At 29.6% G+C, this 13,380-nt stretch overlaps 2 protein-coding genes across 3 annotated transcripts; one reads left to right on the top strand and one right to left on the bottom strand.

Moving 5' to 3' along the window:
* The first annotated feature begins 2,819 nt into the window (after positions 1 to 2,819).
* LOC109814296 (lachrymatory-factor synthase) lies at positions 2,820 to 3,581 on the top strand. Its single transcript, XM_020378683.3, has one exon. It carries the CDS (start codon positions 2,878 to 2,880, stop codon positions 3,415 to 3,417), a length of 540 nt encoding a protein of 179 aa, XP_020234272.1. The 5' UTR covers positions 2,820 to 2,877; the 3' UTR covers positions 3,418 to 3,581.
* Positions 3,582 to 6,042: 2,461 nt separating this feature from the next.
* Positions 6,043 to 11,688, bottom strand: LOC109814311 (uncharacterized). Of its 2 annotated transcripts, XM_083063215.1 has the most exons (11): positions 11,301 to 11,688; positions 11,171 to 11,215; positions 9,904 to 9,960; positions 9,453 to 9,522; positions 9,097 to 9,138; positions 8,898 to 8,971; positions 8,408 to 8,478; positions 7,063 to 7,148; positions 6,800 to 6,908; positions 6,203 to 6,265; positions 6,043 to 6,079 (listed from the first exon to the last, which is right to left on the bottom strand). In XM_083063215.1, the coding sequence occupies exons 1-11, from the start codon at positions 11,481 to 11,483 to the stop codon at positions 6,064 to 6,066; spliced, it is 816 nt and encodes a 271-aa protein (XP_082919341.1). In that variant the 5' UTR covers positions 11,484 to 11,688; the 3' UTR covers positions 6,043 to 6,063. The 2 variants fall into 2 exon arrangements, with proteins under 2 accessions (XP_082919341.1, XP_082919340.1); XM_083063214.1 differs by having other exon boundaries at positions 6,071 to 6,265; positions 6,799 to 6,908; positions 11,301 to 11,674.
* Positions 11,689 to 13,380: the final 1,692 nt, after the last annotated feature.

The raw sequence follows: 13,380 nt of genomic DNA on the forward strand, positions 1-13,380 counted from the left end.
CAAATGTCATCAGCAAGACAAATTGTAAGGTTCTGGTGGCATTGGAAAAGTGAAATTACACTATTAAAAATGAGTTAATCATCTACACACTGTCAGTGTAAAATTAAAAGATATAAAAGATAGGCTAAAAACCTATTTTGGTCCCTTATAATAATTGTTTGTTTCAATTTAGTCCCACTTTTATTTTTTGTCTCAATTTGGTCCCCTAATAAATTAATTGATTTCAATGTCGGACTTCCGTCCAAATTATTTAAATGGAGTTAACTGTTGGTCATGTGGATGTCACGTAGATGCATAGGTAGATGCCAAATTTCTTGAAAACACCTGGAACCAGAATGGCCCGTTCTGAAACCAGAATGGCCCGTTCTGAAACCAGAATGGGCTGTTCTGGGTGCACTCTTGGTGTGTTAATTTTGCATTTGAAATGGGTCGTTCCAGATGCAAAATTAACACACCACCAGTACAGCAGAACGGTCCGTTCTGAAACCAGAAAGGGTCGTTCTGGTTTCAGAACGGGCCGTTCTGTATCCAGAACAGCCCGTTCCAGAATGTCAACTTGTTAAATGAGGACAATAGAATATTCTATATTAATTTTATTAAAAAATAATAATTTTGAAAAATATTTTTTTATGGTAAAAATTTTAAAATTACTTATTTTTATAAAATATAATTGTCTTATAAATAAAGTGATAACTTTTCCTTTTTCTCTTTTTGTTTGAAGAAATATTTAAGTGTCACTTTATAATTTTTTGCAACTTATTTAAAATTAGAGGAATAAAATGATAAAAATTAATAGGATAAACATAATAAAATTATTAATTTGTTTTCTTTTAGTGTCCTCTAAATTTTTACACTCATTTAAAACAAAAATATTTTATATATTAATTTGAATTAATTTAACAAAGTATAATATGATTTTTAATTTTTTAAAATTTTTTATAAATTTGATCTATACATGAAAAGCTTTTTAATTTAACAATTAAATTTTTAAAAATTTGATATAGAACATTAATTATTAAGTAGAATAAATCTATCAAGACTTACTCTTGAAGTAAGTAAATTTTTTCTTCATTAAAAATGAAGATAATTTTACCACAAAATAAAAAATAATTAAACAATAAAATAAAATATATAAAAAATATTAATGTATTTATTATATTAGATATAACAACATAATTAAAATAAAACTAATAATATATATTTTATAAAATTATTAATATTTTATATATATATAAAAAAAAAGAATTAAAAAAATTTTAGTGGGGGCACTTGTGATTAACTTAGATCTGTCCCTGCATATGGTTGTGTAGTGAAATGTTAGTCTTGTGTATCCTCTTCCTTTACTTCAGTTTTTACCTCTTCAAGAAGAGGTTGTTGTTGTTGGAGTACATCATTAATGACTTCAAGGAAAAATACCATGTCAGTTCATCCTTTACTGTATAGTATCAATTTGGTAGTAAGTGGTTCAATACAATTTGACTAACAATGAAATAAAATCTGTTACTATTGTCTTTAGTGATACACTGCATTGTCCTTAATGATACATTGTATAACCCAACTGTTTAGCAATTGAAGTTATCAATTTTCATTAACAATATTACCAAATTCAATGTTTGAAATGTTTTGTACCCAGGGTCTTTTTCCTTCCATGATTCACAACCGTGAACTATAATCATTGACCGTTTGTGTTTAGCAGTCTGGAACCAGAACGACCCGTTTTGAAACCAGAACGGCCCATTCTGGTTGCACTCTTAGTGTGTTAATTTTGCACCTGGAACGGGTCGTTCCGGATGCAAAATTAACACACCAAGAGTGCATCCAAAGCGGCCCGTTCTTGTTTCAGAACAAACCATTCTGGTTCCAGGTATTTTCAACAAAATTTGGCATCCACATGGCATATGCATCTACGTGAAATCCACGTGACCAATAGTTAACTCCGTTTAAATAGTTTAGACGGAAGTCCGACATTGCAACCAATTAATTTATTAGGGACCAAATTGAGACAAAAAATAAAAGTGGGACTAAATTGAAACAAACAATTATTATAAAGGACTAAAAAACTATTTTAGTCTAAAAAATATAATTAGTTGCCGGTGTAGTGTACGAAACATATTATTCTTATCTTTTTATTAATATTTACTAGGACATGTTTATAATTACGTAAAGAAATTGTACGAAATGTATATTATTACATTAATTGGTTTTCCCCTCTATTTAAGATTCATATATAACAAGATAAAAATAATTACTTTATTAAGAATTACTGTATCTTTTACTGCTATTTATTTGAAAACTTTAAAATCTATAAAAAAATATAAATAGTTAAATTTGAAAGATTGAAAATACATAACAGAATAAAAGTTGTTAGCATAAATAGTTCAATATTTGTGTTTTTTAATTAAATTTCTGAGTTCAATTTTTACTTTAAACATGGAATTAAAATTGAAGGTATGGATTTATCCTTAATATGTGTAGACTTTGTAAAAGAGAGTTATATCTTTTAATTGTAAAAAAAAAAATACATAAGATCAAGAAAACATATGATGACATAAATGAAAAGTTAATGAAAAATAAATAAAATAGCAAATGTTATAAGACAATTTTGATAAAATAACAAATGAAAAGTTAATAAAGAAGAAAGAAAATATTATTTTAATAAATAATTCTGAATATACAATTTTATTTTATTTTTATTGTTTTTATACATTTTCAATTGACATATATTTTAAAAAAAAAAATTATCAAGGTGGGTGAATTATTATAAATTATCCGAAATTAATTATTTTGGATTAATTTTTTGAAATATGAATAAAATGAAAATAAAATTACATTGTGTATTATTAATTGTTAATTTTTATTTAAAAAAATCTGGTTTATATGGTTCATTCCTTCCGGAGTTTGTTGGTTTGCACCAAAATGGAGCATGAGTTGCACGAAAGATGGGAGGGGAAGGTATCAGAGAAGATGAGAAACGCCACTAAAGAACAAGCATGGCCCCTTGTGAAGGACTTTTTCAATCTCCACAACCGCTTCCCTACCCTCGCCACGTGTTACAGCATTCACGGATCTAACGGTGAGCCTGGCTGCATACGATACTGCGCCGGCTCCTCCATTCCATCCAATGCCTCGGGGAGCATGAGCTGGTCAAAGGAAAGGCTGGTAGCCGTTGATGATGTTGACTTCAGCCTCAAGTACGAGATGATTGACGGCAACATTGCGTTTAGGTCATACGAGTCAACCACGAAGGTCCTCAGCGATGATGACTCTGATGGATGCATGTTGGAATGGTCCTTCGCCGTTGACCCCGTTGAAGGCTTGCTTCTTCAAGATCTCGTCACCAAATACCATGTGGGCCTCCAGCTTATGGCCCACAAAATGGAGGACGAAATTCAAGGTTTAGTCACCGGAATTATGTAGCATATGACTCATGGGTAAAAGATAATTTTACTTTACTTAATAATTTATACATTATACTCCTTCCATTTTTTATTCATAGTCATTTTTTTTATTAATTTTTTTTCTCATTTTTACTCTTGATAATTAATATATGTTTATTGAACAATGTATCTATTTATTTTTAATATCTACCTATTTTTTCTCCAATCACCTATGTGAAGTTAATGTTACATTTAAAAGGACAATATGTTTCCAACGAAATACTATAAAAAAAAATAGAGGGTAGAATAGGAAAGTAAGTCATAAATATTTTTGAAAACTAAAATATCAATCATTTCCTTAAGTCCCGTACAAAACCTTAAACGACTACGAATAAAAAACGGAGGGAGTATTATATTTCTATGATCTAATCTTTAAATTAAATGTTCTTAATTTATGAATTAAATTTACAAATTTTTTAAAAGTTTAAAAGTCATAATAATTTGTTTTATAGGTTTAAATAACATATAAATTATTTTTATGAATATCTGATAATTTTAATTATTGAAATGAAATATCAAATGATTTTTAATTTTTTTTTAAATATTTGTAGACTTGATCTATTCAAACTTTTAATTTAACAATTAGATCATTAAAATCGAATATAAAACATAAGTTATTGAATCGAATAAATATACTTAAACTTACTATTGAAATAAGTGGAGTTCTCCCCTATTTACCAAATAATAACCAAACACTCACTTTAATATTTGAATTTGGAAGACATTGTCGTATTCATATATGATATTAATAAATTATCAAATAAATATTAAGAATGTCAAATAAGTTTTTAAATTTAACTATTTACTATCATTTTTGTCATTGAATTAATGTGATTATTAGTTTGTAATTTCATATTTATGTTTAACAATTTCTTAATTTTAGAGACTAATATATTATTTTTAAAATTTAGGGACTAAATGGGATATATAATTTTTTGAGAAAAATTGGAATATTTACTCCAATAACAATTACAATAAGATTTGTGTTTTTGTTCTCTTGTATGATGGTAATGTTGAACACCAAGTAAAACCAGGTGTCAAATGACTCAAATTTCTTTGTAGAGTTATCCTCTTCGAACATTTCTAAGGGATCAAGAGAATGCTCCAAAAGATAGAGCTTGTTTGGCTTCAATTTACTAAAAACTATCTTTGAATTTAAGATTAATATGTTACAATTTTAGACACTTATTTAAGGATTTTTTAGTTTATAGGCTCCTATAGATTTGTGTCTTTGTTCTCACACGATGGGGTGTTGAACATCAAATACAACAGGGTATCACATTTAGATTCTCGTCTTTCAAGCATTTTCGGGGAATTGAGTGGTTTCAAATAAATACCTTTAAACCAAAAACAATATCTTAAAGGTATAAAATTTATGGAAATAATTTTCCTCTCCCATTCAAATTTTTTCTTTTATAGCTATAGTCAATAATAAAACTTTTAACAACATACTAAAAAACGCATTTATTTATTAATTTCTGTTTACACAAGTAATCCTATTCTTTGGAATTTTGGAGAAGTTTTGCATATTGAGTTATAAAATACTACTCTTAAATACTCAATTAAAATATGATAATAAACACATTCTTATTTATAAATAATTTTTATTTATTTATGTTAAATTGTTTTTTTATTTTCTAATAAACAAGTTTATTTAGTACAAACTTTAAAATTATATATTTTAATTAATGTCTATAATTATGTTTTGTATAATTTGATAATAATAAAATTATTCTCACGTTCAAATTATTTTAAATAATTACTATTAAAAAAGGAACGTGCATGTTAGATTATATTTTATATGTGAAATTATTATTTATCATTTCTAAATATATTTATTTATTTTAGAAAATTAAAATTATATTAAATCATAAATAATTAAATATTAAAATTGCAACATGTTTAAATTGGAGATAATAGAATTGTGATATTAAATCAAGAAATTAAAATCACAAATCTAAAAAATACATACTAGCCTCAAATCATGATATTAAAATTGTGTCGTAATAGATTGAATCTCTTAATCTTTTTCATCACTATGATATTTGTGATAATAAATTGAATTTCGTACAAAAAAAATTAACTTTTTGCTATGATATTCGAACTTAAATAGCTATTTATTAAAAAAAATTGAATGTTTTAATCGTGGGCCGTGACCAACATTAATTAGAATCTCAATCATTTTCAAAAAAAAAAAAAAACGTTATTTCATAAGTTTTTTTTTCCATCAAATTTACAATTAGGACAATTTCCCTCAATCTATTTTATGTATATAATATTTTTAAAATAAATATTTTTTTAAAATAAAAAGAGTTTCAAGTCACATTTGTGCCTCTTTGATTTTATATGCATAGGGAAAAAACTTGAATGTTATGTCATTTCCCCCCAAAAAAAAAACTATATTTTAACTATGTTTGATTAAAAAATTGTAATTTCTCACGTATCCAACAAGGTAAATCCGCTTCTTACTGAAAGGAATTTCTTATCCTAAATTAGTTTTTTAGACCACAACGAAACGTTAGACGTTATATTTAGATAATTTAAAAGAAATTTATGATAAAATCATTTTGTTCAACTAAAATTAGAATTCTTTACCCGAAAAAAATTGATTTTCTTTGAATTGATGCTAGATGTCACACCACCTGTAATTATAGCATATATTAGTGAAGAGAGATTAAATTTCGTACATCTTGCTCCATTACATCCTAAACAAACCTCAATCCAGAAAAAGGAGTATTAGATGTTTATAACTACGAGGCAATTACCTATTTACCATTAATATATTCGAGAAGGTACCGATCAAGCTCAAAATGTCGAGAAAGAAGTCCCTGCAGCTCACAGTTCATATGAACGGTTAAACTCTAGGTCAGAAACAACTAATTGATCAATGCTCAACTTGAATCATGACACAGCCCATGGACAATGTTTTAAAATCAAAGCATACTTTAGCTGTATAAGATTATATTTGGATACAAGCTTTGAAGAATTTTTAAGAGCTTCTCTATTGAAAAATACTCTTAATTTTCAATAGAGAAGCTCTTAAAAGCCTTTCAACACTATATTCAAAAAGGCTTATACATAAACCTTTTTTGTAACTTGTAAGTATTTATTAGATAGAAAAAATAAAGTAAAATAAATTGAACACCCATAAATTAAAATCAAATTGTGCACTTATGTTTTATAAAAGTTCTCTTATCTAACTTTTCAAAAAACTAAGATGCACAAGTTAACTTGGGAGAAAAACCCAACTCATTGTACCTTATTTTCTTATCTATAGGAAAAGTTTATCCAAATAAGGATTGATCAGTTGGCCTTGTTATAATCAATATTCAAAATAGCATATCCTACTTATGACAGATACCTTTGTAATCGTAGGGTGAAAATATGTAGCTTCAAAATCCAACTCTGGAAAGCGGGCAACTTCAGCTGCATTCTCAAATAAGATAAATGTTGGAAGCTGGCCCATGCTTCCTGACCACAACACAAGGAATCATATAAATTCCCTATTCGCTATACAATAACAACTAGAGAAACAAGAAAACTAAAACAGAAAGAAATTAAGTACTTTTAATGAAAAAAGGAAATGCAAATGCTAATTCAAATGATTATCAATTAATATCAGTACCACTTAGAGATATTCCGAATTTTTCAGCAGCATTGGGAAAGAGACCAACATCAACTATTCCAAATGCTAATTTTTTGCTTGAGTATCTGCCAGAGACATGAATGTACGGAAATTGTCAAAAGCTGCTTATCACAACAATTTTCCATGAAAATTGCTGATGCAGGATATAAGTTCTTCATCAAATTAGTTGACCTCCTATAGTTGCTGTCTATACAATAAAGAAGTTTCTCTGATATAATTTCCTGGTATTTGATAGGTTTTAATACAATATTAGAATTCAGAACAGGCTGGGTCTAACGCAGTTCCAAAGTCCAACTCAATGAATAAACTTGCCTAAGTCATTATAAGAAGTATTTTAGTCATATACCTTTACATAGATAATTTGGGATATTAACTCTAGTTCATGTACTTTTGGTTTTTCCCCAAGCAAACAATGGGAAAAAAATGGGATTGCTTTGCATTTGATTTGATGGTAGAATCTCTAAAAAGTCAAATATTTTAGTGTTTAGTTTGCTTATTTCCTTTTCTCATTTTCAATTTAAACAGAAAACAAATTTGAAAATGCATTTGGTTAGGTTTGAATGAAAACCTTGGGAAACAGTTCTAACACCGGGGCCAAATTTTAAAAGCAAATATTCATTTCCACCAATTTTCAGGAAAAATGTGGTGGCAACTTGATATTGTAATAATAATAATAATAATAATAATAATAATAAAGGGATCACCAAGTCTCTGAACTTTTTGAGATTTTATAATTAGGTCCTTAAAAAAAAATCACAAATTGTTAATTTTATGATGTTATTTTTATTTATTTTTTTGGTTACAAATGAAAACAAAAGAAAAGGTAGCATTAAACACGTAGGAAAGTTGTGGCTATGGCATCAACTTGAAGCAAAGCCTGAAGTCCTCCGGAAGAACGTCCAACATAACTTCCCAAAGAGGAAACCACCACATATTATCTACAAGAACTTAATTACAAAAAATATAAAAAATCAAGGGCTCAATTACAATATTTTTAAGTTTCGGAACTTAATTAAGAATTTCCAAAAAGTTCAGAAAACTAATTGATGTATTAAAACCAAAAAAACAAAGCCAAATTTGTTTTCTTCATTTTAGCATTTTAAAAACATAAAAAAAAAAAATAGAACACAAGAAAGAAAAAAAAAAGTTCACTCAAACTGAAAAAACTCTGGAGATTTGGACAGCTTATAAACCAAGTAGATTAAAAGCACAAAAGCTACTCATATCACGTAAGAAAGTACAACAACCATAAATTTTCAGTAATTTTCCCTTTTTACTCAAGGGAGGAGGAATAGTTCAAGAAAAAGGCAAAAGAGAAGCATACGTAATTGAGAGCTCAGGAAACTGCTGACTTGAGCGAATGCAAGCTGGAGAATATGAAGCACGAAATTCCACCTGCCAGCAGAATGGATAAGACTAAGGGAAAAAGCGAGAGAACTAAAACATAAACAACGACACCACCTCCTTAGTCTTCCTATTATTACTTTGCACTCTTTAAAAAAGGGTAGTGTGGTAGTTTCATGCATTATATTGAACACTCACACCAATATGCATTACTAATTGACCATTAAATTACATAAAGGGAAAAAAACAAGTAAATTCCTCTCACCTACCACATTTTACACCCATGAATTCCCCCAAAAAATGCCTTAAAAAAACACAAAATTGATAAATAAAAAAATAATTAATACATTATGTAAATATAGCTATTGAACCACACTGTTTCCAGGGGTCATCATCATTGTGCATTCACTAAACTAACAACAGATTTCAAAAGATTCAGATAGCAATTTGATTCAACTAAAGATACGCACCAGCCACAATCTTGTAGTGGTCCCCTCTGTCAGAAGGCTTTCCAACTGCAATGGTGTTAGCTTGCTAGATGTACCTGTAAGAATTAATCAAAGAGAAACAGAATTTAATTATATGATATCAAATTATAAAATAATGAACTAACAGTACCTAGTCCTTCAAAATCGTAAAGGAAAATCAGCCAAACCCAACTAACAGTACCTAGTCCTTCGAATGGAGGTTGTTGAGTTAACATATGTATCACTGCAACACAGAAAATAATCATAACTAAGCATATATTAAATGGAGTTATAGAATCACAGTATGTAATTAACTTGCAGCAGATATCCAACGCACACCTTGGACTTATTACCATCAGAATGGAAAAAGCAAGAACAATCGATTTTACACCGTTAAAAAATGATGAAAAAATATATAAGATGTTAATTAACCAAAGTAAAAGTCTCATGGTTCATGGTGCATACTTAGTAGTTGATATTCTATTACAGGAAAACTAAATGCGGTGTGAATAAAATGAAACAGTGCTTAACAATCAAAAATAAGATGAAACTACCCACCTAAAAATACAAGAATATACCAAATGGCTAAGCGTCGATCCATTGTAAAGGCTAGGAGAAAAAGACAAATCTGGAAATATTAAAATAAGATAGAAGGTTTGAGAACTTCCACATAGACATAGAAAGAGATGAAACCACATGTAGTTTGAAGCTAGAAATCGATTTAACACATGAAACATGTGCATTACTTTTGTTCACAACCAAAACTGTGCAATTGCTAATAATAAATGAAGAACAGGAAAATCATGATAATGCATGATTAACAGTTCAATACACATCTAATTAGACTAAAGATATAATATTATGGTATATGACAAATTCAAGTTCAAATTATAAATAAAAACGTCAAAACCGTATCTTACTAATAATGAAAAAAGGGGGAAGGGGGAAATGATGTAGGAATGAAAGAAGGAAGCTGTAAGAGTTTTGCAAACACATCAATGACGATCACCTTGGCAAGGAAAAGTGCATCAGCTATAAAGGCTTCCCATGTCTCTTCTTTTACTCCCTAAAACAGAAAAATGATAGAATTGAATACAATGCAGTGAATGCACACATATGTCCAAGGTTGAAAACAGAAGTATGTGACACAACAGTTGATGATGGATATATCCACTCAAATCAACACAAGATATTATAACAGAGAATCTCACTAGCACATAAGACAAAACTAGAATATTTTGATTCATGAATGTAGAAAGATTCTCTTTGGCTAAATGGCAGCTAAAACACTTTAACTTTACTCCATTCTCATTAAATGCACAAAACCCCCTTTCATTAAGCAAACTTTTAAGGTTCTATTTGGATAAACTTCTCTAGAAGCTCTTATAGGAGAAGAAAAAATTAAATAAGCTTTTACATAATCAAAAATTAGTTTACACAAGTTAATTTACAGAAGCTCTCTTATATTAACTTTTCCAAAAACTTATTTTTAACTCATGTCTATGCTAATTTTAGCTTTGAAAAGTTTATTTCACTTTTCCTTTCTATCTTCTTCTCCTATAAATACTTTTCCTTACTGTAGTTGCATTAATTTAAACCAACTTTCCCAATTACACCCGGTTTTCTCAGGTAACTCATGGCATAATTGGAGATTAAAACACACTAGTCACATGGAATTCCCATTAGCCTTTTTATGGCATGCACAAGACCAATAGTTGATTTATTTATTTATAGCAAATGTTAGTAGTTAATTGTTATGTTAAAAGAAGGATTCGAAACCCACTCCTCCTTATCACTTAAGCCCAGTGTCCCTCCCTCAAACCACTTTCCCACCTTATAACTCCCAATAGTTCAATTACATAACCCGCAATTTACATTATATTTATTTATATAAAAAAAATCCAGAGAAATATTACAGTGGTTTACGCAACACATATTAATAAGTCTACAACAAAGTGACAGCAATTACTATTCATTAATAAGTCTACAACAAAGTGACAGCAATTACTATTCACACGATCATCTTGTAATTTTTGGACAAAACATAGTTACAGGAGTTGTTCCCCAATCAAAATTGGAGTTTTAACTTGGTATTATGCAAATGCATTTAATGCAAAACTCCAGAAGTGATTGGATAACAGCACCAACCGCACAATTATACCTAAGTTTTGCCCTAAATTTTTATGCAAACGCGGAAAATCGAATTCAATTTAACTCAATTCAGATGCGAACATTGGAATCTAGCACAAATTCTATCTGATTTCATTAGCAGGCACCTTGACGAGAGCCAACACCGCGAAAACCAGCAGCGTTTGTATTTCCTGCAAAAGAAGGAACGAGTAAAGTAAGCAATCTGCAAAGTGACACGAGCGAGTGAGAGAGAGAGAGAGAGTGTGTGTGTGTTACGCGACGAAGGAGATGGTGGGTGACATGAGGCGCTAGGACTTGGGTTGCGGAGCTGCGAACGATTAAATAGGAGAAGAAAGTTAAGAAATGGAAGAGATAATAAGGTTCTGAGACCATCCGGTTCAGCCACTGGAACACCTGAACCGGGTTGCTGCTGTTGCTGCTGCTACTTTCCTTTCCCATCTTCACTTCTTTCTCAACTTGTTCGATCCGATCTGAAGTTTTTGTCTTCCTCGATCTCAATCCATGCCTACAATACTACTTGCTTCTACCGTTCCTTTCGAAAGTGCCGTTTGCAAGAATTTTTCGAGTTGCCGCAAAAAGTTGTCGCTTTTGGGCTACAACGACGTAGGTTGCGATAGCAAGAACTGGCCCATATTATTCTTACACCTTTTTTTCTTTTTCTTATTTTTTTAATCTCTGTCGTCCACCTACGATCGAAGTAAGTAATGCCAAAAATTTAACCAATTATATATTTCTGTTGTGCATAAATAATGTTAAATAAGTTAAAAAAATTATAAATATAGAATGTAATTTAATATATTAATTTGTACCTTGTATTGAATATAAAGAATAATGAAGATTGAGTAAAAAATTGGAATTCAAGAAAGAGTAGAGTAGAAAGTGAACAATAAAATTTAAAAGATAGAAAGATAAAATATAATTATGTTGATTGTAAAAGAAGAAAAATCAAGAATGAAAAACAAAAAAGAATAAAATCATCAAAGAATGAATTGAGTGATGAAAAAGGAGAATGAGAAGAAGAAAAAGAAAGAAAAAGAAGAATGATGAAAGAAGTGGGTGAATAAAAAATAATTTTAAAAATAAAACTTAAAATAAAAATTTAGTTAGAATGATATTGTAGGAATTTTATTTTTAAAAAAAGAGATTAGAGGTGTATTTATAAAAGATAGAAGGTATATATATCATCAGCCTTTGTGAAAACTAAGGTAAAAGTGATACCTAAGAAACAATATTTCCTAAGAATGTTCTTTTATAAAATAAATACCAAACATGAAAAACTAATATTCTCAATCTAAGATTCCCAAGAAACTAAACTTCCCTACCAAAGGTGTAACCTTCCATTTTTTTTCCAAACAAATTAATAAAAGATTTTCTAATTAATTAATTGAGGAATAAAATATTTTGAGTGATTTGATAAGATGATATCTAGTAATTATCTTTTTAAATTCAAATATGCAAGGATAATTAATTGGGCTTTTTACTAATGGGCTATGCATGCGGGTGGGAGTTTGGATTTTGTTTAAATACATTAGTAGTGTTAGGTTTATCTCACATACGATATGTCCAAAATTTGTGATCTAAAAAGGGGGATGAACCAGAGGCATCTAGGGAGAAACTCAAATATTAGAATCTTAGAGTTAGCATCGATCAAGGTAAGGGGGAGTGAGAACATCACTCCAGGGTGTAGGATAGTTATTGGGTAGAAGGATTGACCTTTATCCTTAGGTTATGTGCATGTGTATGTGGGTGAGGGTTAAACCTGAACCTAGTGCAATTTATTGTCTAATTAGATGTTTTGGATATGTTATAAATGAGTATTGATGTGTGAATTATAAAATTTGTATGTGATCATGAATCATTGAATGCCTTTGGGTTCTTGGGGGAACCCTAAGGATGTATCTAAAACCTAGATTAGGAGTGAATTTATAATAATTGTAAATTATATGACTAAAATGTGGATTAATTAGACTATAGGAACCCCTTTAATGGATTAAAATCGTAGAAATCATAGGAGTCTTATATTTGAAAAATCGCAAATTATGTACAAAACCTATCTATTGATATCATGTCGGGTAGCAGCAACTTGGGCTTGCCAAACATGGGTAATACAAAATGCTTGCGGTCTCGACCACGTCAGGCTTGGGCTTGACCTTGTCGGGCATGGAAGCCCAAACTACTTGCGACATTATTGACATCATCTGTGAGTGCAATCACACCGAATGTGAGGGCTTTAGAGGTCCTTTAGATGTATCTCACCAAACACAAGGAGGATCATGCCTAGTGTGATTCCTTCTAAAGGCTAGTGGCCTCGTACGCTTTAGGCATAGGGTGTGTC

Source organism: Cajanus cajan, chromosome 9 (assembly GCF_000230855.2).
Source record: "Cajanus cajan strain Asha chromosome 9, NIPB_CcT2T_4, whole genome shotgun sequence".
Taxonomy (NCBI): Eukaryota; Viridiplantae; Streptophyta; class Magnoliopsida; order Fabales; family Fabaceae; genus Cajanus; species Cajanus cajan.

Bases quoted from the DNA above. Each gene is read 5' to 3' on its own strand.
- LOC109814296 (XM_020378683.3), top strand. From the start codon at position 2,878: ATGGTTCATTCCTTCCGGAGTTTGTTGGTTTGCACCAAAATGGAGCAT.
- LOC109814311 (XM_083063215.1), bottom strand. From the start codon at position 11,483: ATGGGAAAGGAAAGTAGCAGCAGCAACAGCAGCAACCCGGTTCAGGTG. The intron at 9,139-9,452 runs GTGGGTAGTTTC...TCTGTGTTGCAG, and splicing joins GTATATTCTTGTATTTTTAG to TGATACATATGTTAACTCAA. The intron at 6,909-7,062 runs GTACTGATATTA...TGTTGTGGTCAG, and splicing joins ATTCGGAATATCTCTAAGTG to GAAGCATGGGCCAGCTTCCA.